The sequence below is a fragment of the Tamandua tetradactyla genome, chromosome 14 (assembly GCF_023851605.1).
Source record: "Tamandua tetradactyla isolate mTamTet1 chromosome 14, mTamTet1.pri, whole genome shotgun sequence".
Lineage (NCBI taxonomy): Eukaryota > Metazoa > Chordata > Mammalia > Pilosa > Myrmecophagidae > Tamandua > Tamandua tetradactyla.
In genome coordinates, this window is record NC_135340.1 from 74,031,186 (window position 1) to 74,055,621 (window position 24,436).

Sequence of the window (24,436 nt, forward strand, 5' to 3'; positions counted from 1 at the left end):
TGGACAGATGAGTGAAAAAAGGACAAAATAATAAATAAATAATGGGGGTGGGGGGATGTTCTAATTTGAAAGCTGCTGAAAAGCAATATACCAGAAATGGAATGGGGAGAAGATGGCGGCTTAGTAAGACGCGCGGATCTTAGTTTCTTCTCCAGGACAGCTACTAGGGGAATAGAAAGGATACAGAACAGCGCCCAAAGCCACAACAGAGATAAAAAAGACAGCGTACCCCATCCTGGAACAGCTGGCTGGCTGAGAGAAGCCGCTTGGGTGAGATCGCCAAGGCGCGCGGATGGCGCTCCCTTCCCCCTTCCCGGGCCGGAGTAACTCCCTTCCCCCTTTCCGGACCGGCTGGGAGAATTGGAGAGGCGGTCCCCTGAAACCGTGGCGGCTGGTGGCCACACCACGCACGGCCCCCCGGACCAACTGAGAGAATTGGATCGGAAATCCCCAGGCCGGGGAGAACGGTGACGGGCGGGGGAGGCCCCTTCCAAACCCGTGACTCCCCAGGAACGTGCACTCTCCCGGGCGGGCCGCTGCTGCTGGCGCCCTCCCACCACACTTGTCGCCCCGGGCCGACTAGGAAATTCGGACGGGCACTTTCCTGGGCTGCGGCGGCCAGCAACCCTCCCTGCGTTCGGTCCCCGGGCGGGCTAGAACCCTTCCAAGCCGCTTCGGCTAGCGAACCTCCCAGACAGCGAGAGTTTTCCAAAGTTAAAGGTGCCACAGCACCTTTTACTGGTGGGACCCACAGACAAACGTGTGCCACGAGCGCCACCTACTGGGCAGGATAAGAAAAACAGAACCCAGAGATTTCAAAGAAAAATCTTCCTAACTTTTGGATCCAATACCCAGGGAAATCTGTCTAAATGCGCAGACGCCAACAGAAGATAATGGATCACGCTCAAATAATTGAAAATATGGCCCAGTCAAAGGAACAAACCAATAGTTCAAATGAGATACAGGAGCAGAGACAACTAATGCTGAATATACGAACAGAAATGGAAAACCTCTTCAAAAACGAAATCGATAAATTGAGGGAGGACATGAAGAAGACATGGGCTGAACATAAAGAAGAAATAGAAAAACTGAAAAAACAAATCACAGAACTTATGGAAGTGAAGGACAAAGTAGAAAAGATAGAAAAAACAATGGATACCTACAATGATAGATTCAAAGAGACAGAAGATAGAATTAGTGATTTGGAGGATGGAACATCTGAATTCCAAAAACAAACAGAAACTATAGGGAAAAGAATGGAAAAATTTGAACAGGGTATCAGGGAACTCAAGGACAATATGAACCACACAAATATACGTGTGGTGGGTGTCCCAGAAGGAGAAGAGAAGGGAAAAGGAGGAGAAAAACTAATGGAAGAAATTTTCACTGAAAATTTCCCAACTCTTATGAAAGACCTAAAATTACAGATCCAAGAAGTGCAGCGCACCCCAAAGAGATTAGACCCAAATAGGCGTTCTCCAAGACACTTACTAGTTAGAATGTCAGAGGTCAAAGAGAAAGAGAGGATCTTGAAAGCAGCAAGAGAAAAACAATCCATCACATACAAGGGAAACCCAATAAGACTATGTGTAGATTTCTCAGCAGAAACCATGGAGGCTAGAAGACAGTGGGATGATATATTTAAATTACTAAAAGAGAAAAACTGCCAACCAAGACTCCTATATCCAGCAAAATTGTCCTTCAAAAATGAGGGAGAAATTAAAACATTCTCAGACAAAAAGTCACTGAGAGAATTTGTGACCAAGAGACCAGCTCTGCAAGAAATACTAAAGGGAGCACTAGAGTCAGAACCGAAAAGACAGAAGAGAGAGGTATGGAGAAGAGTGTAGAAAGAAGGAAAGTCAGATATGATATATATAATACAAAAGGCAAAATGGTAGAGGAAAATATTATCCAAACAATAATAACACTAAATGTTAATGGACTGAATTCCCCAATCAAAAGACATAGAATGGCAGAATGGATTAAAAAACAGGATCCTTCTATATGCTGTCTACAGGAAACACATCTTAGACCCAAAGATAAACATAGGTTGAAAGTGAAAGGTTGGGAAAAGATATTTCATGCAAATAACAACCAGAAAATAGCAGAAGTGGCTATACTAATATCCAACAAGTTAGACTTCAAATGTAAAACAGTTAAAAGAGACAAAGAAGGACACTATATACTAATAAAAGGAACAATTAAACAAGAAGACATAACAATCATAAATATTTACGCACCGAACCAGAATGCCCCAAAATACGTGAGGAATACACTGCAAACACTGAAAAAGGAAATAGACACAAATACCATAATAGTTGGAGACTTCAATTCCCCACTCTCATCAATGGACAGAACATCTAGACAGAGGATCAATAAAGAAATAGAGAATCTGAATATTACTATAAAGGAGCTAGACTTAACAGACATTTATAGGACATTAAATCCCACAACAGCAGGATACACCTTTTTCTCAAGTGCTCATGGATCATTCTCAAAGATAGACCATATGCTGGGTCACAAAGCAAGTCTTAACAAATTTAAAAAGATTGAAATCATACACAACACTTTCTCGGATCATAAAGGAATGAAGTTGGAAATCAACAATAGGCGGAATGCCAGAAAATTCACAAATACGTGGAGGCTCAACAACACACTCTTAAACAACGAGTGGGTCAAAGAAGAAATTGCAAGAGAAATTAGTAAATACCTCGAGGCAAATGAAAATGAAAACACAACATATCAAAACTTATGGGATGCAGCAAAGGCAGTGCTAAGAGGGAAATTTATTGCCCTAAAAGCCTATATCAGAAAAGAAGAAAAGGCAAAAATGTAGGAATTAACTGTTCACTTGGAAGAACTGGAGAAAGAACAGCAAATTAATCCCAAAGCAAACAAAAGGAAAGAAATAACAAAGATCAGAGCAGAAATAAATGAAATTGAAAACATGAAAACAATAGAGAAAATCAATAAGACCAGAAGTTGGTTCTATGAGAAAATCAATAAGATTGATGGGCCCTCATCAAGATTGACAAAAAGAAGAAGAGAAAGGATGCAAATAAATAAGATCAGAAATGGAAGAGGAGACATAACTACTGACCTCACAGAAATAAAGGAGGTAATAACAGGATACTATGAACAACTTTATGCTAATAAATACAACAATTTAGATGAAATGGACAGGTTCCTGGAAAGACATGAACAACCAACTTTGACTCAAGAAGACATAGATGACTTCAACAAACCAATCACAAGTAAAGAAATTGAATTAGTCATTCAAAAGCTTCCTAAAAAGAAAAGTCCAGGACCAGATGGCTTCACATGTGAATTCTACCAAACGTTCCAGAAAGAATTAGTACCAATTCTCCTCAAACTCTTCAAAAAAATCAAAGCGGAGGGAAAACTACCTAATTCATTCTATGAAGCCAACATCACCCTCATACCAAAACCAGGCAAAGATATTACAAAAAAAGAAAACTACAGACCAATCTCTCTAATGAATATAGATGCAAAAATCCTCAATAAAATTCTAGCAAATCGTATCCAACAACACATTAAAAGAATTATACATCATGACCAAGTAGGATTCATCCCAGGTATGCAAGGATGGTTCGACATAAGAAAATCAATTAATGTAATACACCATATCAACAAATCAAAGCAGAAAAATCACATGATCATCTCAATTGATGCAGAGAAGGCATTTGACAAGATTCAACATCCTTTCTTGTTGAAAACACTTCAAAAGATAGGAATACAAGGGAACTTCCTTAAAATGATAGAGGGAATATATGAAAAACCCACAGCTAATATCATCCTCAATGGGGAAAAATTGAAAACTTTCCCCCTAAGATCAGGAACAAGACAAGGATGTCCACTATCACCACTATTATTCAACATTGTGTTGGAGGTTCTAGCCAGAGCAATTAGACAAGAAAAAGAAATACAAGGCATCAATATTGGAAAGGAAGAAGTAAAACTATCACTGTTTGCAGACGATATGATACTATACGTCGAAAACCCGGAAAAATCCACAACAAAACTACTAGAGATAAATGAGTACAGCAAAGTAGCAGGTTACAAGATCAACATTCAAAAATCTGTAGCATTTCTATACACTAGTAATGAACAAGCTGAGGGGGAAATCAAGAAACGAATCCCATTTACAATTGCAACTAAAAGAATAAAATACCTAGGAATAAATTTAACTAAAGAGACAAAAAACCTATATAAAGAAAACTACAAAAAACTGTTAAAAGAAATCACAGAAGACCTAAATAGATGGAAGGGCATACAGTGTTCATGGATTGGAAGACTAAATATAGTTAAGATGTCAATCCTACCTAAATTGATTTACAGATTCAATGCAATACCAATCAAAATCCCAACAACTTATTTTTCAGAAATAGAAAAGCCAATAAGCAAATTTATCGGGAAGGGCAGGGTGCCCTGAATTGCTAAAAACATCTTGAGGAAAAAAAACGAAGCTGGAGGTCTAGCGATGCCGGACTTTAAGGCATATTATGAAGCCACAGTGGTCAAAACAGCATGGTATTGGCATAAAGATAGATATATCGACCAATGGAATCGAATAGAGTGCTCAGATATAGACCCTCTCATCTATGGACATTTGATCTTCGATAAGGCAGTCAAGCCAACTCACCTGGGACAGAACAGTCTCTTCAATAAATGGTGCCTAGAGAACTGGATATCCATATGCAAAAGAATGAAAGAAGACCCATCTCTCACACCCTATACAAAAGTTAACTCAAAATGGATCAAAGATCTAAACATTAGGTCTAAGACCATAAAACAGTTAGAGGAAAATGTTGGGAGATATCTTATGGATCTTACAACTGGAGGAGGTTTTATGGACCTTAAACCTAAAGCAAGAACACTGAAGAAGGAAATAAATAAATGGGAGCTCCTCAAAATTAAACACTTTTGTGCATCAAAGAACTTCATCAAGAAAGTAGAAAGACAGCCTACACAATGGGAGACAATATTTGGAAATGACATATCAGATAAAGGTCTAGTATCCAGAACTTATAAAGAGATTGTTCATCTCAACAACAAAAAGACAGCCAACCCAATTACAAAATGGGAAAAAGACTTGAACAGACACCTATCAGAAGAGGAAATACAAATGGCCAAAAGGCACATGAAGAGATGCTCAATGTCCCTGGCCATTAGAGAAATGCAAATCAAAACCACAATGAGATATCATCTCACACCCACCAGAATGGCCATTATCAACAAAACAGAAAATGACAAGTGCTGGAGAGGATGCGGAGAAAGAGGCACACTTATCCACTGTTGGTGGGAATGTCAAAGGGTGCAACCACTGTGGAAGGCAGTTTGGCGGTTCCTCAAAAAGCTGAATATAGAATTGCCATACGACCCGGCAATACCATTGCTGGGAATCTACTCAAAGGACTTAAGGGCAAAGACACAAACGGACATTTGCACACCAATGTTTATAGCAGCGTTATTTACAATTGCAAAGAGATGGAAACAGCCGAAATCTCCATCAACAGAAGAGAGGCTAAACAAACTGTGGTATATACATACGATGGAATACTATGCAGCTTTAAGACAGGATAAACTTATGAAGCATGTAATAACATGGATGGACCTAGAGAACATCATGCTGAGTGAGTCTAGCCAAAAACTAAAGGACAAATACTGTATGGTCCCACTGATGTGAACAGACATTCGAGAATAAATTTGGAATATGTCATTGGTAACAGAGTCCAGCAGGAGGTAGAAACAGGGTAAGATAATGGGCAATTGGAGTTGAAGGGATACAGACTGTGCAACAGGACTAGATACAAAAACTCAAAAATGGACAGCACAATAATACCTAATTGTAAAGTAATCTTGTTAAAACACTGAATGAAGCTGCATCTGAGCTATTGGTTTTTGTTTTGTTTTGTTTTGTTTTGTTTTGACTTTACTATTATTACTTTTATTTTTGTCGCTATATTAACATTCTATATCTTTTTCGGTTATGTTGCTAGTTCTTCTAAACCGATGCAAATGTACTAAGAATTGATGATCATGCATCTATGTGATGATGTTAAGAATTACTGATTGCATATGTAGAATGGTATGATTTCTAAATGTTGGGTTAATTTCTTTTTTTCCATTAATTAAAAAAAAAAAAGAGAGAGAGAAGGGGTAATTGGAGCTGAAGGGATACAGACTGTACAACGGGACTGGATATAAAAACTCAGAAATGGACAGCACAATACTACCCAATTGTAATGCAATTATGTTAAAACACTGAATGAAGCTGCATGTGAGGTATAGGGTTTTTTTTTTTTCTTTCTATTAATGTTTTAATTCTTATTCTGTTGTCTTTTTATTTCTTTTTCTAAATCGATGCAAATGTACTAAGAAATGATGAATATGCAACTATGTGATGTTATTAAGAATTACTGATTGTACATGTAGAATGGAATGATTTCTAATTGTTTTGTTAATTCTTTTTTTAATTAATAAAAAAACTATAAAAAATTAAAAAAATAAAAAAAAGAATTAAACTCAAAAAAAAAAAAAAGAAATGGAATGGCTTTTAAAAAGGCGGAATTTATTAAGTTGCAAATTTACAGTTCTAAGGCTGTGAAAATGTCCAAAATAAAGCAAGGCTGTGAAAAAGTCCCATCTAAGGCATCCAGGGAAAGATACCTTCGTTCAAGAAGTCTGATTATGCTCAGGGTTTCTCTCTCAACTGGAGAGGCGCATGACAAACATGGCGACATCTACTAGCTTTCTCTCCAGGCTTCTCGTTTCATGAAGCTCCCCTGCGGGTGTTTTCTTTCTTCATCTCCAAAGGTCCCTGGCTGTGCGAGCTCTGTAGCTTTTTCCAAACTGATTCCCTCTTAAAGGGCTCCAGTAAGCAATTCCATATTGAATGGGTGGAGACACATCTCTATGGAATCCATGTAATCAAAAATTACCACCCACAACTGAGTAGTTCACATCTCCATAGGAATTGTGAAAAACCTCCCACCCAGCAATATTGAGAGAGCATCAAAGAATTCGGCTTTTCTGGGGAACCCAAAAGATACAAATTGGCACAGGGGATAAAGGGGAAAAATTGGGTAGATTGAAAAAAATAGTGATCAATGAGAAGGAGGGGTTAGGGTATAGGATTTATGACTTTTTTATTTTTATTTCTTTTTCTGGAGTGATACAAGTATTCTAAAAATGATCATGGTGATGAATATACAACTATGTGGTGATATTATGAGCCATTGATTGCACACCATGTATGGACGTATGTATGTGAAGATTGTCAATAAAATTATTTTTTTAAATATTGTCTCAGTCATACATTAGTATCAGCATTTTATAGGTAAAGAGATGGAACTCATTAAGGTTAAGTAACATATCCAACTATGTGCAGGCAGTAAATGGCAGGCCAGAATTCTCAGGCTCTGGAAACTTCATTCTCTAGAAAGTCTTCCCTTTTCCCGTCCAACTTCAAGAAATCACAACAGAGCCTGTGTCTTGAAACCACCCCAGTAAGTCCTGTTGATGGGGCTGACAGGGAGAATTTGGGTGGAGGTGGTAGCAAACACCAACCCCTGGAAGAGGACGGACAGTCAGTCTTCCTTACCACTTCCCCAGAGAGCCTCACAGACCTTGAGCTGGCATGAGATGTCAGTCAAGGAATCTTTGGTGGGGCCAGTAAAGGAATTACAAGAGCTAAAGCACAACTCCAAGGGCCTATTTCTATATAGAAAGTGATAAAAAGGTGTACTCTGCAGAAATGTCCGTTGGAGTTTGGTATACTGGAGGCTTTTGGGTTCGTAGGTGTCTCTGATGAGCTAAGCTGCAGAGTGAGGTGGGAGATGAGAGTGATTACTGGAAGTACCCAGAGGAGAAGAGATGAAAGTGGGCACAGGGAAAAGGAGCCCAAGGTGGATGGACAAGCTCGTTTTAGGTTTTATGGGGAAAAATAGTAAGGTGGACCCCCAGGTCCTGCTTAATTATGCAGAAGAAGAAGGAGCCAGCCAGGGAGTCAGGACAGAGATCTCTGCTCAGAAATCACACATCCAACTGGGTGATCCCCAAGTTGACACCCTCCAGAAGAAGTCCAGCTACAGGTCAGCATATGGTTAGGGTTTGGGCTGAGGTCAAGACTACCCAAGCCCTCAGGTCAGGCTCATCCAGGCAATGGTCACCAAGCTGCCTGCAGCATTTCCACTTGCATGTCTATAACCCTGCTATACTCTTCCTTTCTCCAGGGCTTGCATTGCATTTAAAAAAAATTTTTATTGACAGATCTTCACACACATACAGTCTGTATATGGTGTGCAATCAATGGCTCATGATATCATCACATAGTGGTGTATTTATCACCATGATCATTTTTAGAACATTTGCACAACTCAGAAAATGAAATTAAAAGAAAAAAAAACTCATACATCCCATACCTCTTACCCCCCTCTCATTGACCACTAACATTTCAATCTATCCAATTTATTTTACCTTATAAATAATAATCCACCCTACTATTTACTTATTTTTAGCTACATTTTTTTTTTTACTCAACTGTCCATACCCTGGATAAAAGGAGCTACAGACAAAAGATTTTCACAATCACACAGTCACATTGTAAAAGCTATATCATTATACAATTATCTTCAAGAATCAAGTTTACTGGAACACAATTCAACAGTTTCAGGTACTTCCCTCCAGCCACTCCAATACACCATAAACTAAAAAGGGATATCTATATAATGCATAAGAATAACCTCCAGGATAACCTCTTAACTCTGTTTGAAATCTCTCAACTACTGAAACTTTATTTTGTCTCATTTCTCTCCTCCTCTTTTTTGGTCAAGAAGACTTTCTCAATCCCATGATGTTGGGTCCTGGCTCATCCTGGGAGTCCTCTCCCACATTGCCAGGGAGATTTACACCCCTGGGAGTCATGTCACACATAGGGGGGAGGACAGTGAGTTCACCTGCTGAGTTGGCTGAGAGAGGCCACATCTGAGCAACAAAAGAGGTTCTCTGGGGGTGACTCTTAGGCATAATTATAAATAGGCTTAGCTTATCCTTTGCAGGAATAAGTTTCATAAGGGTGAACCACTAGATCGAGGGCTCTGCCTATTGATTTGATTGTCCCCACTGCTTGTGAAAATATCAGGAATTCTCCGTATGGGGAAATTAAATATTTCCTCCTTTCTCCTCAGTCCCCCAAGGGAACTTTGCAGATACTTGTCTGTTCACTGCCCAAATTACTCTGTGATGTATTGGGGCAGCACACTAACCTGAACAACCAACAAGATCTCGCACACTGTTCAAGATTCCATGTACTAGCAGTGTTAAACTAAACTGACCCTACAAGTTAAATTAAGTAACGCACTATCCAAGATATAAGTTGCACCAAATAAACATCTCTTCATTTGGTCTCACGCAGAAGTTGAAGTTTTAAAATATGGACAATATTATTCTTTACCCTATATTCTTATCTATCCCCAGTCCTATCCACGTCAGCTTCATCCATATCTCTAATCAAAGTCTGAATCTCTTTTTCAACTTTTTGAACAGTTCCTGCATTGAGTACTGCTGACTTTCATAGCTTCAGATCTCTAACTCTGAGTCTCAGGTATCACATAAATATACAAAGTCTCTGGGAACAAACAGGTTATATACAAATAGCTCAATATCTCAGTATTTAGAAGTAACAGTTACAGCTCTTGAATGCTTGTGACAGCTGTAAGAGCTTACAATCTAGGACCCTTTACAATAGGCTCGCAATCTGATAACCCATGCTCTTGACTTCAGTTCACCAAGTTTTTATATTATAGTTAGTCCATGTGAGTGAGACGTGATATTTGTCTTTTTGTTTCTCACATTTCATTCAACGTGCAGTCCTTAAGGTTCATTCACCTAGTTGCTTGCCTCACAACTTCCTGCCTTCTTGCAGCCACTCAGTAGTCCATGGTACGTACACACTACAGTTTACACTTCCATTTCTCAGTCATTATATCCTTAGGCCACCTCCATCCATTATGGGTCAGGAACACTGCCGCCATACACAATAGTGTGCAAATGTCCATTTGTGCCCCCACACTCAGTCCCTCCAGGTATATACTGAGCAACAGGCTTTCAGGATCATATGGCACCCCCACCCCTAGCCTCCTGTGGAACCACCACACTGCCCTCCAGGGGACTGCACCTCTCAGCTTCCCTACCAACAGTGAATAGGTACATCTCTTTCTCCACATTTTCTCTAGCACTTGTTTCTTCCTGTTCATTTTTAAACAGTGTCATTTGCACGTCATACAATCCAACCCAAGTAAGTAGGCACTCACCTTGCATTTTATCAATCTATATACATCCCTTTGTTATTATGTCTATCGTCTTTTATCTGACTCCCCTCCTCCCTTGACTGGTACAGAAATGCCACAAGAAGTGGAATCTTTGTGTGATTTGTTCACTCGTATATCCCACGGGCCTAGAACATATCCTGGCCCATAGTCAACTGTTACAAAAGATGCAAAAACAAAAAAAACAAAAAAAGAAAAACAATCCCAACTTGAACAAATGAATGAAGATTAAACTAAACTAAAGGGCTTAGGAATATTGTAAAAAACCTACACAGCAACATCACCCTAGCATAGTTTCTCTGATAACCACAGTCCTGTGCACAGTGGGAGCATTAATTAACCCAAAGAGAGAAAAAGTGCATTTCCTCTCGGATCATCCCTCAGTGAGGCCGACAGTAGGGGAGTTGAGTTTTGTGTCTTTGCTTCTTCATCAGCTCCTCCACAGGTTTTCTACCCCTTTCAACTGCAGAGTTGAACGAGGCAGCCCTACCGTACCCTGACCACAGGCATGGCCAACTTTCCTGAACTCAACAGAAAATGGACAGTCTGGGGTCTCTCAGTATAGCAGAGCCTATCCGTTCTCTTTGGGCTTAGCCTGAGATTTGAAACAGCCCTTTCATAAGCCAACATCCTCTTGGCAGTGCTGTCAGAGGGAGACTCAGGAAACCACGTGGGAGACACCTACCCCTGACCTTTGACAAAATTTCCACACACAACATGTAAACTTTAAATTGATTTGTTTGCAACTGTGAACCTTGGCCCAAAAAGGTAAGAATACATGAGGAGATATTTTACTTTCCAAATGTATCAGGATTAAAATGTATTTGTAAATCAGTATTTTTTTGTATTCGATACAATTAGATTTAGGGTTGGGGGCAACAAGGAAAGTGAACGCGAAATAGCATGTTTAAAGGTTAATTATTAATGGGCAGCCTTCTCTAGCAAAGTATCAATAGGCAATCTGATCTTTTCAGCTTCAGGAATTAGCAAGAAGACTTTGGATCCCAAGTGAGACGGGAGAAATGGACGGCCCCCCGTGTGTCTCCATTTTCTTGGCTTTGTGCATCTTTATCCAAGCAAACACCTGTGGACACAGTCTGGGACTAGGTAAGAGTCCATCTTTTCTCCAAAGATGGGCACCGTTTTCTTTTTAAAATGTGTGTCCCAAAGTATCCAAGTGTCTTTAATTGTGTGGGATAGAGCTTGCTTCCGAGCATTCCAGGCTGTGCTTTTAGCGGCATCACAGGTTCCTGAGACATCTAGGAGTTTGTAAGCAGGACAAAAGTTCTAGAAAATACTCAGAGAGTAGTAGTCTTCTAAAATCTCCTGTAGTTAGCAGCAAAATCTTTCATGTATCTGATTTGGAAAGGGCCATGCTAAGCCTTCTTCAGTGGAGAATAATCTGAAAGCATTTCAGATCTTCTTGAAAATTAATTTGGCATCTAATTTGCAATTGGGGAGCACAGCTTGCAATGACATGCTGCCTTTTTGGGTTGTCTAATTACCTGGCTCTCTGAGAAGAGACAGGAATTCTTAAGAGTACTGTTTCCCAGGATTAGAGATATCGCAAATTTTGTAGACTTCATTTTTCTGCCAAAGTTTCACTTGGAAATTGAGGAATCCCAGAGCAGACACAGCTGTTTAGTCAGTAAATTCACAAATTAGATTGATAACTGAAAACACATCCAAATGATTGACTTGGATTCCAGGTTCATGGCCAAAAGTTACACCGAATCAGTAAAGGGCCGATATGAAGTCAACTGAACAATTTGGCCAAATTAATAGATCAATTTGAGTCAAATTTGGTCCAGAGTTCTGGACTTTGATTTTGTGCTGGTTACTAGACAGGAGCTGGTAACAGTAGAGTAGAGGCTTAGATTTTTCTTTTCGCAAAGACCATTTGTAGAGAGTTCTCAAAACTTTGAGAATCAGGAGTTTACTTACAAACCTGAAAATTCCAGAACCTTTCCTTGCTTCTAAGAAAAAGGGCTGTTCCTTTGTATTTAACCATTATTTATAACCTAGGTCAGGTAATAACTTATTAGTGGTAATAATTGTTTTCATTCACTGAGTATTTTATGTGTCAAGCACTAGGCTAATTATTTTGCATACATCGTCTCATTTATAAAGTCATTTCCAACAATGGCCCTTACGTAATAATTTAGAACCATACAGGCAAAATTGCTGATTATTTTTATTCCCTGAGTTTGCAAATCCCTTCCTGCCCTTTGACCCAGAATGTTGGTTTTGTTTATTTGTGGTTGTTCCTTTCTATTGAGGCATATAATATATATACATATATAAGTCCCCATATCTCAAGAGCTTGATGGATTTTCACAAACTGAAGCAGTACCCCTCGTGTGCCCCTTGAACTTTACAACAGATCATTTTGTCTTTTGGGGGAAACATCTGGAATGTGTTCTTTTGTGTCTGGCTTCTTTGACTCAGTATTACACTTGTGGTTGGTGTTGTTGTAGCTCATTCATCCTCGTCGTCATAGCATGCCTGAATATGCCACCATTTATCCAGGGTTGATTGGCCAAGCTGTTTTGCACCTAAGACTTGGAGGTTGGAGGCCATTGCCTTGTGTTGGTCAGTCTGTTGCTTTCCCAGGGTCCTACTTTGTCTAAAAGCAGAGGGACGAGGCCTCCACTAGCAGGAGGGCTCCTCGGTAAAGAGGATGAGAGCCAGCAGACCTCTTGTTCCCCTGAAAGCAGAATGTCTTGGCAGGATTCTTTCTGCAAGGAGGGAGGCAGGTCTGTGTGTGCTGGCTGGTGCATGTCGCCCTGAGGAAACTGCAGGGAAGGGAAGCAGGCATTCCATAGTGCAGCCCCATCAGATGAGTTTCTATACCTGTGATTCTCAACCACAGCAATTTTGTTCCCCAGGGGGGATTTGGCCATGTCCAGAGATATTTTTAATTGTCACAACTGGGGTGATACAACTGGAGTGAGTGAGTAGAAGCCAGAGAATGCTGCTAAACTTCCTACTGTGCACAGGACAGCCCCACAACGGAGAATCATCCAGCCCCAAATGTCAATAGTGCTGAGGGTAAGAAACCCTGGTCTATACCAAGCTTAAACTAGAACTATTCAAGGACCAGGGCAGACTCCTTCAAGGACCCTTCCACCTTAACCCAGCCCCTCCCAGCCAGCTTTTTAAAACTATTATGAATGGCATTTTCCTAATGGACCCCGTCGTGTGTTGGGCACCAGTGCGTGTCAGGCACTACACAAACCATTTATTCCATCACCACCACACGGTTGAGCAGGCCAGCAGCTACGTGACATGCCCAATTTCCCCCGTCTGCTCAGGACAGAGCAGGGAGAGGTATCAAGAGCCTCGATCTGTGTGAACTGACCCTCCAGCCATCTCCACTGTGATCCTCCCCATGGTTTGACAGGCAGAGGGTCCTAGAAAACCACTCTGCTCACTTCCTCTCTCTGAGCCAGAGGCAGGTTCCAGCAGTTGCCCCAAGGAGGATGGGAGAACATGTGGTTCCTAAACCCCCCACCTGGCACACCACCACTGCCACCCTTATCTCCAGACCCTCCCATCTATGTCCCAGGCCCACCCGCCGCTGTTTCCATCAGAGATGACAGTGCTCCAAACGGAGGGGCTCCTCCTAGACCTGGAAGCCCCCATCTTCCAGGTTTCTGCCACCACTACCTATGAGCGCTTTCCCATTCCTTCCAATTCCAGCCACGACTTCCAAATCCTAGAAGCAGCCAAAGTTCCATCTACTCAATCACTCATTCATTTAATAAGTGTGCCCTGAGTGAGCATCTCCCACATAAAAGGCAGTGCATTAGTGCAAAAGTTCTCAAACCTCCTGGTTTAGGACACCTTTACATTCTCAAAACTTATCGAGGACTTTAAAGGATTTTTATTTTTAATGTGGTTTATGGCTACCAATGTTTACCATATTAGAAATTAAAATGGAAAAAAATTATATGTGTTAATGTTTTTAAGAATAATATTAAACTCATCACATTAACACATACAATGTAATTTTGTGAAAAATAACCACTTTCCAAATAACAAAGAATGAGTTAGAACAGCAGCATTATTTTACCAAGACATTTTGCAGAATTCTCTAATGCCTGGCTAAATAGAAGATAGCTGAGTTCTTTCATCTGCTTCGGCATTCAATCTGTTGTGATATGTTGCTTTGATTGAAGTATATGAAGAAAATTGGGCCTCACCTCTAGGAAAAGGGTGAACATCAGAGAATCTGATGAAAAAGTCTCAGGAATCCCTGTGACCTCAACATACACTCTGAGAATTCTGCCTTCGTGCATTAGACATTGCATGGAGGAAATAATGGACTGTACATCCTGTCCCTGCCCTCCAGGAACTTGCAATATAATCAGAGATGGCCAAGGGTGTGGAGGTGGGAGCCTGAGAAATCAACAATAGTTTGGTCTCCCTTTCATTAGAACAACTCTAAGTGATGCTAGTGCTAGAATTAAGCTCATCCTTACAAAAATAGTTTGTCTAATTTCTAAATAACTAGTGTTCCCTGGTGAGTTTTGCATATTTTAATTTTTTATCTTTGAATAAATCTTGTTTTCTTCATTGACATCAATTTAGATGACCCCCTGTTATACATTTGGCCCCAGCGATCACAAATCAGTGACGTGTTCATTGTACGAGAACGTTTGTCCTGATTCAGAAACTGTAGAACTGGCTTTGGGCAGCTCCCATCACCAATCCTGTGGGGTTTTGCCTCTCAGCAGTAGATTCAAAATAAATAATAACAGCAAACTGATTGTAAAGGCAAAGAAACAGGACATGTGATACTTCAATTCTAACATTCTATGAGATCACTTAGAGTTTTTATTTGTGTTGAAACTTTAAAGCAATAAAACAGATTGTGAACCGTGAGGTGTAATATTTTGCTTAGTAAGTAAACATTTTGATTCATATGTTGAAATTTTTACTGCATTTGAATAACATCTGTAAAGTTGACATTAATTCTTCTTTTTAAATGAATTGCTTTAAAACTAAAGAACAAACTGAAGAAATACTGATTAATATCAACTTTTGCGTGAATACCACTAGAGAAAAGCAGGCTTTGTGCAGCGGGAGTAGAGAGCCTGAAGGGTTGGTTTCCAAGCCGGGGCCGGCATTTGAGCCAGAACTTGAAGGAAGTGTTTGGACAAAAGAGAATGAGGCTTTCCTTATGGATAAGCAAAGGCACAGAGCTGATGAAGTGTACATGTTTTTCAAGCCCAAATGCTTTCCAAACATAGGTCTTCTGAGAAGAATAAAAACCACAGGAGAGGGTGGGCAATGGTGGCACAGTGGCAGAGTTCTTGCCTGCCATGTGGGAGACCCGGGTTCGATCCCGGTGCCTGCCCATGTGAAAAAAAAACAAAACCACAGAAGGTATTGCTAGCAACACCAGTCACAGCGACCTCATACCAGAAACAACTCAAATACCCAATAAGCAATAAAAGCTTCGAGGATGGATGGTCCAGATGTTGCTAAGTGAGTCTTTAAATGAGCATTATTTTGAATGCCTACTACAAGTTCGAGGAGCTTATGGAGGTGATAATGATGGGATTCAGAAATAAAAGGTTAACTGCTGACCCTGAGGCACAGGGGATAGGTTTCAGAGAGCCTTTGGACCTGCTGAAATGGCCCTCAAGGCCGTGTGCATGTGCATTTTGCAAGGAAAAGAGATCATAAGTTTTGGAAAATTATCAAAGGAGTCTGTGACCTTCAAAAAGTTAAAAAATATATATAGGTCTTGAAGCTTTTTAAAATAAATATAAGGAATTTTATGAAATAAGGTAGGGAGGAAAAAAAAACAGGACCAAATAACATACATAAACATTGTGGTAGGCTGAACAGTGGCCCCCCAAAGATGCCCATGTCCTACCCAGAACCTGTGACTATGTCACCTTACATGGTAGAGAGGAATGAAGGTTGCAGGTGAAATTACTTTTGAGATGGGGAGATTATCCTGGATTATCTGGGGAAACCAAAAGTAAAAGCAAGGGTCCTTAAATGTAGAAGAGAGGCCAATCCTAAAGAACACCTAGGGTGATATATAAGATTCTACAAAGGCTCCATGCACTAGGTTAACTTTCCAAAAACCTACAACCTCCAGATGGGTTCCTGGACCAGATAAGTCCTGAAACCTAGAGCCCAGCCTCTCCAGAACATCAACTAGTTCCATCTCCCTATCCCATATCAGTGGACAGGCCCTTCCAATATGAAATACTTAGAATGGCCATAGCCCAAACACCCCTAAAGAGTGGGACAGAAAGATCAAAGGTGATAGTGGAGTTATGAAGAGAAGGCAGGGTTCAACAAATGAATATGATTGCTGAATCCCTAATCTGATATTTCTTTTAGTCTCCACTATCTTAGAGCAGCTACAAGTAAAAACCTAAAATTGTGGAACTGTAACCCATATGAAACTCTGAAATCTGTTCTACAACTAATTGTGGTGCTGTGCTTTGAAATTTATTGTTTTTTTGTATATACACTATTTTTAATTTAAAAAAGTGGTCGATTTTGATGATAAAAAATATTTATTCCTTCTAGCCTCCTATGTTCTGGAGCAGCTAGAAGGAAAAATCTGAGAGGATGGTGTGTTAGCCCATGACAAACTCTGGGGTCTGTCCTATAACTGTGTGTTGAAGAGTGCTGTGAAAACTATTGCTTTTTTCTTTCTTTGCTTTGTATACATGTTATATGATACAATAAAAAAAGAGTTTTTAAAAAAATGTAGAAGGGGGGGGAGGAAGGCCAGAGACAGGCAAGGCGAGGGCTCTACGAGTCATTATGGACGACGATAGGGGCCACAAGGCAAGGAATGCGGGTGTCCTCTAGAAGCTGGGAAAGGCAAGGCAATGAGTCTCCCCTAGAACCTCCAGAAAGAAATGCAGTCCTGTCAACACCCTGATTTTCGTCCAGTGAGACCCATGTCCGACTTCTTACCTTCAGAATTGTGAGATAATACATATCTATTGTTCCTAAACTACTAAACTTGTGGTAATCTCTTTTTTTTTTTTTTTCTGATACACAGGCAGACTTTTTATTTATCCAAAATATCATGTTAGAAGATGCAGTAGAATCCTCTTCTAACAGGTTTAAACTACTGTTCTAGTTTGCTAGCTACTGGAATGCAATATACCAGAAATGGAATAGCTTTTTAAAAGGGGAATTTAATAAGTTGCTAGTTTACAGTTTTAATGTCAAGAAAATGTCCCAATTACAACAAGTCTATAGAAATGTCCAATCAAAGGCATCCAGGGAAAGATACCTTGATTCAAGAAGGCCGATGAAGTTCAGGGTCTCTCTCTCTCAAGTGAGAAGGCACATGGTGAACACAGTCAAGGCTTCTCTCTCAGCTGGAAGGGCACATGGTGAACATGGTGTCATCTGCTAGTGTCCTCCCTCCTGACTTCCTGTTTCGTGAAGCTCCCCGGGAGGCATTTTCCTTCTTCATCTCCAAAGGTCGCTGGCTGGTGGACTCTGCTTCTCGTGGCTATGTCATTCTGCTCTCTCTGAATCTCTCATTCTCCAAAATTTTTTCCCTTTTATAGGACTCCAGTAAATCAATCAAGACCCACTCAGATGGGTGGAGACATGTCATCCCCTAATCCAGTTTAACAACCATTCTTGACTGAATCACATCAACCAGGGAGATGATCTCATTACAGTTTCAAACATACGGTATTGAATAGGGATCATTCTACCTTTAAGAAATTGGATTTATGTTAAAACATGGCTTTTTTTAGGGGGCATATATCCTTTCAAACCAGCACATTCCACCTTCTGGCCCCTAAAAAAGACATGTTTTTCCCGTATACAAAATACATTAATTTCATAACAATATCAGAAACCTTAAACCTTTCAGTAGCAATATAAATGAAGTACAAAATTAGAGACGGTATAAAATCTCATCAAGTCGTTTACAGGCATGGTCTGTCCTAAGGCAAAATTCTCTCCAATTGCTCTGGACCTTTGAAAACTCATAACAAGTTATTTGCTGCCAACATATACAGGAGGAACATTCACAGGATACATATACACATTTCCATAGGGAGGAAGGAACACCGGAGTCACCAGAACTATAAAGTTCCAAAAACCTGCAGGGCAAAGTCCATTAGATTTCAAAGTCTGAGAGTCATTTATCCTCAGGGCTTTAGAAAGTGGCAGTCCCACCCTTTCCAAATGCCTGCGCCTGCCTCTCTCTGAATGCAACCTTGGGGGATACTGGGGAGACCACCCTTCTCTAGGCTCCACCCTCTCCAAGCATTGGGGCCTCACCCGGGCTCTCTGCCATCTCCGGGGCACACGCTCAACCCCTCCATGTGGTGGCAGCCAGGCTCTCCCCAAACCCCAAGGAATGTGCTTCACCTTCTCCAAGGCCTGAGGCAGCATGACTCTTCCACTGCAAGGAGGTGGAAGGCCCATTCTCTGCCTTTGGGGCAAACTCACCCTCTCCACGGGCTTGGGTGGGTCCACTCTCCTGGCCCGGGGCTTCTTGACTTCAGACCTCAGCCTCTATGGTTTTGCCTCTGAAGTTATTTTTCCTCCAATGTGTCCCTTCTCTGAACCCCTCAGTCCAGACTGGCAGCAGCTCTGTTCATACAGGTCCCACAGCATGCTCGTTGGCTTTCTATGCATTAGCCTCGGATCATGCCCATCAGACATAAGGAGTTTCCACAAATCCTTCCTGGATAACTCCATGTCTGATCCTGACTTTCTCTGAGATGGCTGACTGGTTCCACATCTGATCAGATCCTCACATGGAGCACTATTCTCTGGGGTCTCCATTTCTGGAGGCCCAGAATTTTCCAGAACTTCAATTTCTGGTTTCTTTGTACCCAAGTTTCAGTTTTCAGCTTATCTCCTTCCTGTCGCATTTCACTATAAGCTGGGAGGAGAAACCAGACTGCACTTTCCACATTTAACTTGGAGATCTCTTCTGCTAAGTATCCAAGTTCATGGCTTTTAAAATCAGCCTTCCAGCCAAAGCCACTAGTCAATTTTGCCAGATTATCTGCTATTTTAAAACAAGGATCGCCTTCCTTCCAGTTTGCAATAACACGTGCCTCATTTCTGTCTAAGGCCTCATCAGAGGTATCTTTAGAGTCCACATTCCTACCAACAGTCTCTCCAAATCATTCTAGGCCTTCTCTATCAAGCTTTTCACAACTCTTCCAGAATCTTCCCCTTATCCATTGAAAAAGCCATTCTAACATGTTTGGTATCTGCGAACTGCAGCAGCAGCACCCCACTCTCTGGTACCAAAATCTGTTCTCATTTGCTAGCTGCTGGAATGTGATATACCAGAAATGGAATGGCTTTTTAAAAGGGGAATTTAATAAGTTGCTAGTTTACAGTTCTAATGTCAAGAAAATGTCCCAATTACAACAAGTCTATAGAAATGTCCAATCAAAGGCATCCAGGGAAAGATACCTTGATTCAAGAAGGCTGATGAAGTTCAGGGTCTCTCTCTTTCAAGTGAGAAGGCACATGGTGAACACAGTCAGGGCTTCTCTCTCAGCTGGAAGGGCACATGGCGAACATGGCGCCATCTGCTAGCGTCTTCCCTCCTGGCTTCCTGTTCCGTGAAGCTCCCCGGGAGGCATTTTCCTTCTTCATCTCCAAAGGTCGCTGGCTGGTAGACTCTGCTTCTCGTAGCTATGTCATTCTGCTCTCTCTGAATGAAACTTGTGGTAATCTCTTGCAGCAGCAATAGAAAACTTATATACAAGTACATTGATAGGGATTAGGAGTATATTGAAAGATATACAAAGTTATAAGGGCACAGAGTTTTGATTTTTTTTCCCCCAGCAGTCAGAGCCTTGTTAAAGATATTTAGATATAAAAAGAAAGCACTAAAAATATTTATTTTTTAAAGACCCAAATCAGCAGCAATTAGTTTGGTCCCGGATTCGCCTATTCCAAGAGACTTCTGGGAAAGAGACCATGCACAGTCCCTCCAGATGCCACTTCCAAGCATCTCTGCAGACTCCACCAGGCTAGAATCACTCCCCAGTGGGGTCTGCCCATTCCTGGCAGGCCTCCACAATCGCAGAGCAAGTCATTCATGACTAATGTTTGAGGTGGCACCCAGAGATAGAATTCATTCGCCGGGACATGTACACAGAACTGGAGTCAGCGCAGGGCCAGCCCTGGGACTCTAGTGAAATACAGTCTTCTCTCTGCCAGAGACCCTCCCACCTACTGCCAGACCTCCTGGCACTACAGCCGCGAATGTCTGGAGCCCTTGAGCATATCCCATCCAGGCAGGACAAAAGCTGAGGTGCCAGGACAGCAGCCTGTCTCCCTCTCTACTCACCTTTCACAAGAGATCCAGGACTTGAACCCCTGTTCTTTAATTCTGGGCCAAGTAAATAGCCCATATTATGGGGAGAAACCGAGGGGCTTATTGGTTGCAGGAGTAGGCCCCGTAAACCCACTTGAGAACATGAATCATCCGAAAGCCACACCTAGACCTCCCACTATCACCCCCTCCCTGCCCTATTCCCACACTGGCTGCCACCGCGTTGCAAGGTATGCTGGGGCACATCACAGGGAGAGGGGTTAGAGAGGCCAGGCTGGACGGGGGGCTTCCAGGTTGCAGAGCTGGTCCCCTAGACAGGGCTGGGCAGTCCCAAGTACAGTATTGAAGGGGCATGTCTGCCATGACCTCAACCTCAGCTATCCTGACTCCCCTGGGGTCCACCTAGGGCAGCGGGCACAGCAGTTCTCACAGCCAGGAGGTGGCTATGCACTGGGCCCAAGGGAGGTGGCTATGCACTGGGCCCAAGGGAGGTAGCTACGCACTGGGCCCAAGGGAGGTGGCTATGCACTGGGCCCAAGGGAGGTGTCCATTTTAGAGTGCGGCCCTTTAAGCCAGGGATCCATGTCCAGGCCAGCAGGGAAAGGGGCTGGCCGGGGAGGGGACAGGACATCTGGACTCCAATCAAGCAGGCCGGCGGTCATGGCCAGACTTCAAGTGAATATAAGAACCAGAACAATGGGGCAAAGCCCAGTCAGTCCCTTTTGCATGCACTGCAGGACGCAAGGCTCCCAAGAGGACGCCAAGCTTGCTCCTCTGGAAAAGGTGCAATTCTTAGATATGACCACAAGGGAGCACTGTGACTTCCCAACTGCTTTTAGTTGTGGACGACTCTGGAAGACTCGGGCAGCCAGCCAACCTACTGTTTTTCCTTTCCTCTCTGCTTATAATACCATGTCCAGAAACTCTCGTAGTTTCTGTCTTTCCACAATGAGGGTTGGGGGGTCAGGAGACAGCTGGAGGAAGTGAAGAGAGTCAAAGGGATAGAAGCAGAGGAGGCCCCTGTCAGCCACTGCCATTTTCACCTCCACACACAGAAGCTGACACTGAGCTGCATAACCCTCCACCGAATCGCTGGGCCATCGTGGAGGGTTATGCAGCCATTAAAATAGTCCTAATGAAGATATGCAGATGGCAACACTGAATAGCACCGAGTGAGGAAAAGAAATAGCATGACAAATTGTGTGTGTGTCCTACAATTACAACTGTGAAAATAATGCATGTGAGAAAAAAATACTAGAAGAAAAATGTACAAAAATGTTTGTACTTCATCTGAGCTTATATCAAAATGTTTGTCTCCTCCAAACTTTACCCTGTGCTATGGCATGTATACAGAATATTTACTTCAATGCTGCGACTAATCAAAAAATAAATTTACTCCCAAGTGATAAAAGGAAGGGGCTTGATGATGTCAGTGATCCTTGAACTTTAGTGTGTATCAGAAGCACCTGAAAAGCTTGTTAAAATCGAATTTCCCCACCCCGAGAGTTTCTTGGGGTGGGACAAGGAATTTTCCTGTTAAGTTCTCAGGTGCTGTTACTGGTCTAAAGCTCTACCTCAACAACCACCCGAAAAACAAAAACAGCTAATGAATGGCAAAAGGAAGACATGAATCCCAAGTGTTCTTACTTCCAGCCCCGGGCTCTTCCCGCAGGACCTGCACAAGCCTCCAAGGCAAAGCTGGCTTCATTTCTAACTCTCAGGGGCTGGGGGAGAGTTGACATCTGACGATGACAGCACCATCTGGACAGGGGTCCCCTCAGGGGTAGCCATAGCCCAAATAGAATTTAAAACCCAAAACATTCATATAGATTTATTTTTCCAACATAGAAGGTCAGCATGCTAAAAAGAAAGCAGTTCTTGGAGAAAAATGCCAAAGCTGAGGCTTACTTGTCATTGGTGGAAAATACTAGTTGCAATTGCTGATCCACCCTGTGTGCTGAGCCACTTCTTGGCAAGCCTGAAAAGATATCAAGAAAATTTTTTGCATATGAGCTGGGTATTACCAAAAGCTGGGCAGAGTTAGCGGGTTCTCAGTTGACAAGGATTAGCCTTTCTATAATTGCACGAAACTTTCCAGTGACAAATTTCCCAACTTCTTTGTCCCAAGAGAAACCAAAATAGTGAAATCAACCTACTGTTTTATACTGAAATATAACAAATTCAACAGCAGCAAGCTATATCACTTATTGCCAACCTACTCTGTGGGTACCAGGCTCTGTGGTCAGGTTACAAAACTGAGAAAACATGCTTCCCTCCATTGATGAGCTCACTGTCCACCAGGGGCTCCAGCTGTTTTTAACCAAAGGCTCCTCAGGCTCCCTATAGCCCTTTGCTGAAGTGTGAGTATGTGTGTGCATGTTTGTGTGTGTGCGCACAGGTGTGTTTTGAGGGGGTAAGGGGAAGATTGGTGCCCTCCCTAGGGAGAGACTTAATTTTAACACAATACAATAAGTGCTCAAATAATAGTATGGGCCAAACATGACAAGAGCCCTGAGGCAATGAGATGTTAGCGGAGAAGAAGAGGTGGTACTTGAATTGAGTCCTGGAGAAAAAGAAGCTGAAGGCCCTTGCAAGTAGAGAACCAGGCTTAGAAGCTTGAAAAATGGATAGTGAAACCGAAAATCCATGAATCCTTTGGTGTAGCCTGGGGTGGGGCACATAAAAAGAAGTGGCCAGACTCTCTCTCTCTCTCTAAGCCCAACTCTGCAAGTGAAACCATGGCCCTCCTCCCTACATGGGACATGGCATCCAGGGATGAAAGTCTCCCTGGTGATGTGGGAGATGACTTCCAGGGATGAATCCAGACCTGGCACTGTGGGATCAACAATTCCATCCTGACCAAAAGGGGGAAACAAATGTAACTAATAAAGTATCAGTGGCAGAGAGAGTTCACATAGAGTCGAGAGGCTACTCTGGAGGTCACTATGCAAGCTTTAGTTAGACATTGCTGTCTATCATAACTTGCCAAACCAAAACCAAAACCATTCCTGCCAACCTTAAAGAACACCTAGAGCATTATATGAGATTCTACAAAAGTTCCATGCACTAGGGTAGCTTTCCAGAAACCTACAACCTCCAGATGGGTCCCCAGACCAGATAAGTCCTGAAACCTAGAGGGCCCAGCTTCTCCAGAACATCAGATAGTTCCATTCCCCATCCCATATTATTGACAGCCCCTTCCAACATTAAAAAATTAGAATGACCATAGCCCAAATACCCCTAAAGAGTCGGATAGAAAGATCCAAGGTGATGGTAGAGTTATACAGAGAAGGTAAGATTTAACAAATGAGTATGATTGCTGAATCATTACATTGATAGTGCTTTTAGTCTCCAGTATCTTAGAGAACTAGAAGTAAAAATGCAAAATGATGGAATTGTAACCCATACCAAACTCTGAAATCTGTTCTACAACTAATTGTTGTGATGTGTTTTGAAATGTATTGCTTTTTTGTATGTATGTTATTTTTCACACACAAAAATAAAAATAAGTGGGGTGGGGGGCAGCAAAAGAGGATTGAACCCTCATCCTGGGGACAGTAGGCTGGTGTTTGAGTTTGAAAAGGCCAGGGACAAGCAGCCGGATACCTTTCCAAAGGGGTTGGTAGCCTTATCTCCTGGCCCGTCTGAAAACCCCGCCACTCCCTGAAGGGAGAGCAGTGTTATCAGCAGGAAAAAGCAAGGGTGGAGCTCAGCAGTCACCCCAGTCATCACCTCTGCCAGTTCCTCTGAGTTCTCAGCCCCAAAGGCA

At 42.0% G+C, this 24,436-nt stretch overlaps 1 protein-coding gene and 1 long non-coding RNA gene across 3 annotated transcripts in view; one reads left to right on the plus strand and one right to left on the minus strand.

The window, feature by feature from the left end:
- LOC143656177 (uncharacterized) overlaps window positions 1-24,436 on the minus strand; it is a 124,626-nt gene that overhangs the window by 98,980 nt on the left and 1,210 nt on the right. Inside the window, exon 3 of the long non-coding RNA XR_013162419.1 lies at window positions 22,576-22,645. This is a non-coding gene — a long non-coding RNA (uncharacterized LOC143656177). The remainder of the gene's footprint in view (window positions 1-22,575; window positions 22,646-24,436) is intronic.
- LIPC (lipase C, hepatic type) overlaps window positions 1-24,436 on the plus strand; it is a 184,504-nt gene that overhangs the window by 22,012 nt on the left and 138,056 nt on the right. The window contains exons 1-2 of one of the 2 annotated variants that reach the window (XM_077128031.1): window positions 11,044-11,120; window positions 11,327-11,459. In XM_077128031.1, coding sequence (XP_076984146.1) covers window positions 11,375-11,459 — 85 coding nt within the window. In that variant the 5' untranslated portion in view covers window positions 11,044-11,120; window positions 11,327-11,374. Of the gene's footprint in view, window positions 1-11,043; window positions 11,121-11,326; window positions 11,460-24,436 lie in introns of those variants that run through there. The other variant, XM_077128030.1, reaches the window with a different exon arrangement.